Source organism: Rhincodon typus, chromosome 46 (assembly GCF_021869965.1).
Source record: "Rhincodon typus isolate 14 chromosome 46, sRhiTyp1.1, whole genome shotgun sequence".
In the NCBI taxonomy this organism is placed as follows: Eukaryota; Metazoa; Chordata; class Chondrichthyes; order Orectolobiformes; family Rhincodontidae; genus Rhincodon; species Rhincodon typus.
In genome coordinates this window covers 8,570,285-8,574,192 of record NC_063377.1, presented here as the reverse complement: position 1 = coordinate 8,574,192, position 3,908 = coordinate 8,570,285, and the positions used below count along the sequence as shown (strand labels likewise).

The 3,908-nt window shown below is 50.0% G+C and overlaps 1 protein-coding gene across 1 annotated transcript in view; it reads right to left on the bottom strand.

The window, feature by feature from the left end:
• The window catches only part of tdrkh (tudor and KH domain containing), a 29,879-nt gene extending 26,061 nt beyond the window's left edge, over positions 1–3,818 (bottom strand). The window contains exons 1-2 of the mRNA XM_048620307.1: positions 3,547–3,818; positions 1,903–2,009 (exon numbers count right to left, since the gene is read on the bottom strand). Of these exons, the coding sequence (XP_048476264.1) occupies positions 1,903–2,009; positions 3,547–3,790 (351 nt within the window). The 5' untranslated portion in view covers positions 3,791–3,818. The remainder of the gene's footprint in view (positions 1–1,902; positions 2,010–3,546) is intronic.
• Positions 3,819–3,908: the final 90 nt, after the last annotated feature.

Sequence of the window (3,908 nt, the reverse complement as noted above, 5' to 3'; positions counted from 1 at the left end):
ACTTTGTTTTCGATCCTGACTTACAGCATCCGCAGTCCTTTTGGTTTTTATAGAGTCACATTGCCGGGAATGGAGGGTTTGAGTCATAAGGAGAGGCTGGGACTTCTTTCCCTGGAGCGTGGGAGGTTGAGAGAGGACCTTATAGAGGTTTGTAAAAATCAAGCGGGACATAAATAAGTTGAATGTCTTTTCCCAAGGGTGGGGGCCATATTTTTAAGGTGAGAGGAGAGAGATTTTAATAAAAAAGTTTGGTTTGCGTGTGGAATGAACTTCCCGAGGAAGTGGTGGGTGTGGGTACAGTTACAACGTTTAAAAGACATTTGGATAAGTATATGAATAGGAAAGTTTGGAGGGATACGGGCCAGGAGCAGGCAGGTGGGACTAGTTTAGTTTGGGATTATGGCCAGCACGGACTGGTTGGGCCGAAGGGTCTGTTTCTGTGCTGTAGGACTGTATAAGCAGGGCTAGCATAGTTTGGGAGACCTGGTCAGTACAGACAAGTTGGACTGAAGGGTCTGTTTCTGTGCTGTAGGACTGTATGACACTGGTAAGGCTGTGTCTGTAACACTTGTCTCTTTATTTAACGAAGAGTGTAGGCTCATTGGAACAGCTCAACGCAGGATGACTAGCCTAAGCCTGCAATGGGCACATTGTCTTATGAGGAATGGTTAGACAGACTCGGCTTGTCTCTGCTGGAGATGCCTCTAGGGACGATGGCAGAGTCTCACTGTCTCAAAGTAAGGGGCTGCCCACTTAAAACAGAGTTCAGACAAAAGGTTCGCCCTCAGAGCTGAACGTCTTTGGAGCTCTCTTCCTCAGAAGGGGATGGTTGCAAAGTCTTTGAATATTTTTACAGTAGGGGTAGAGAGACTTGTCAAGAGGGTGGGGGTGGGGGTGAAAGGTTATTATGGGGTTAGGTGGGAGTCCAGTTTGAGGTTACTATCAGATCAGCACAGTGAATGACGGCAAAGGCTCAAGGGGCCAAATGGCTTCTTTGTTCAATGCTCCTTCACTCAAATCATTGATACAGATTGTAAATAGTGGAGGCTCTGACACCAATCCACTAGACCCAGCTTGCCAACACTTGTAAGCGAGACGGTTAGCCCTGCTCTCGCCTTCCTGTGGGCTAACCAGTCCTCCTTATGAATGCCAACGTGTTAAAGCTTTACACCACGAGCTCCTATTTCATGTGGGAACCTTTCAATTAGCTCCTGACCAAGTGCCTTTTGGAAATCCAAGCACACCACAGCTATGGGTCCTGCTCTACCCATACCTCTCAACAAGCCTCCCTTTCACAAAACCATGTTGACTCTGCCCGACCGTGTTTCGCTTTTCCAAATATTCGGGCAATTGGCTCCTTCGACAACAGATCCTAGCGATTCCCCTCGGACAGATAACTAGTCCGCGGGCTGCAATAAAGATTGACAGCGGAAGCACAGAGTTGTAATTACAGCAAACGTTGTTATAACCGGCACCTTATCAGCTGGCACTCTTGATAAACTCAGGAAAAATTACAGACCACACGTACCATGATGTCCAAGTGCAGTAAATTAGGTTTAACAATATATGTGTGTGCGTGAGACACACTTACAGTGAACTTTTGTGTTGATTTTAGGAGGTGTGTTGATAGTTTTAAGATATTCCTGTCCTGAAGCTTCAATTGGTCAAGGTTTACTGGTGTTTTGTGTACACTCCTCGATTATCCAGAATATTTAATCAACCAACACATTCCTGGTCAGTAAAATGTTTGCTGCATCTTCAAACACTGAGTGGGGTTTGGGTGTCCATTCTGAAGGTTAGACAGAAAGCTACCTCCTTGTGGTGAAGGCAGAAGTACGGAGAGGGGCAGACAATTTATTAATAGGAACAAATCTAACAGGGATTTGTCATTTCAGTCCTCACCTGTTTAATCGTGGAGCCTTGGCGTCCAATTATGACTTTGACGGCGTCGCGAGGAACTTTCATGTCCATGGCAATCCGATTGTCACCCACCAGCACACAGTGTTCGTCTACACAAGAGAGAGAACAACCTACAGCATCAGGGCATGGAGAAGGATCGCTCGGGAATTCCAGGAGAGGCTGAGTCGGTTCCGATTGTACTCAAAGTCCAGGAGAATGAGGAGGGACCTCAACAGAATCCTACAAAATTCTAACAGGTTAACGCAGGAAGGATGGCCCCAATGGTGGAGGGAGTCCAGAACCAGAGGGTTGTAGTTTAAGTACAAGGGATAACCCTTTTAGGACTGGGATGAGGAGAAATTTCTTCACCCAGGGAGCCTGTGGAATTTACAACCGCAGAAAGTGGCTGATGCCACATGGTGAGTCTTCGTGCGAGTAAAGGGATCATGGGATACCGTGGTACTGAGCTTATCAGCCATGATAAAACTGAATGGCGAAGCAGGCTCGAGGGGCTGCTCCTGTGTTAGAACACAACATGTGACTGAGACAGACAGCACCGAGCGGCTCTGACCTGCACGAAGGGAAAGTGGAAGGAAACGCGATAGAAACTATCGACGCGGGGGGCGTCAGAAAAGTGCCTGGGAAAGGAAACGGTTTGTGGGGGAGGCTGTGGATTTGGTGGTGGGGGGGGGGCCACTCCCTGTCGAAACACACCACCCAGCCCCCCACTCCGACCCCTACCAAAACTCCGTAAGAGTCATAGAGTCATGCAGCATGGAAACAGAGCCTTTGGCTCAATTTGTTCATACCGACCAGACGTCACAATCTGACCTGGTCCCATTTGCAAGCATTTGGCCCACATCCCTCTAAACCCTTCCTATCCGTGTGCCCATCCAGATTAAATGTCGTAACTGTACCAGCCTCCACCACTTCCTCTGGCAGCACATTCCACACACGCACCACCCTCTGCGTGAAAAGGATACCCCCTTAGGTCCCTTTTAAATCTTTACCCTCTCACCTTTACTTTTACTTTACTGCCCCTCTACTTTTGGGATCTCCTACTCTGGGGAAAAGACCTTCACCCTATCCATGCTCCTCACGATATAAGGTCACCCCTCAGCCTCCGACGCTCCAGGGAAAATAGCCCCAGCCTCTCCCTGTAGCTCAAACCCTCCAACCCTGGCAACATCCTTGCTACACCCTCTCAAGTTTAACAACATCCTTCCCATAGAAGGATGACCAGACGTGTGCACGCAGTATTCCAAAAGTGGTCTTATTAACGTCCTGCACAGCCGCAACATGATGTCCCAACTCCTCATACTCAATGATCTGCCCAATGAAGGCAAGCGTACCAAACACCACCTTCACCGCCCTGTCTACCTGCGACTACACTTTCCCAGGACAACACACCTGCACCCCTCAGAGGGACTAACCGAACATTGGCCCAGCAGCCAAGGGCCAAATGGCCTCTGTTCTTCAGATCTACAGCCTCCAAAAGAGGTTGAACTGCTGTGGTTGCGCCTGCGGACACTCCATTTTTTTTGGTGGGGGTGGGGGTGGGGGTGGTGGTTGTGGAAACTGGGACAGGGGCGCCGGCAGAAGCCAGCGCGTTCGAGCTGCCCTGTGCTGTGTGTTTTTGAGTCTTACCTTGCATCTCCCTGTATCTCCTGTACAAGATGTACATAGCCACTGCACCAGCAGTTACCCCGATCACCACCATTGCCTTCTGCGTGGCTGTGAGGTTACTCCAGGGGGTTCCCAGCGACATCTTCCCCAAGGCGCTGACCCCCCCCCCCAACTCTCTGTCAGAGAAACAAGATCTCCGTGAGCATGCAAATCCCAGCAGCTTGCGGTAATGCCAAGACCAAATCCCCCAGGAACAGTGCCACATGTCAGGGCTTCCTACCCCTCTGCCCCCAAGTCCCTTTCCTCCCTCTGCCTCCAAGCCCCTTCCCTCCCTCTGCCTCCAAGCCCCTTCCCTCCCTCTGCCTCCAAGCCCCTTCCCTCCC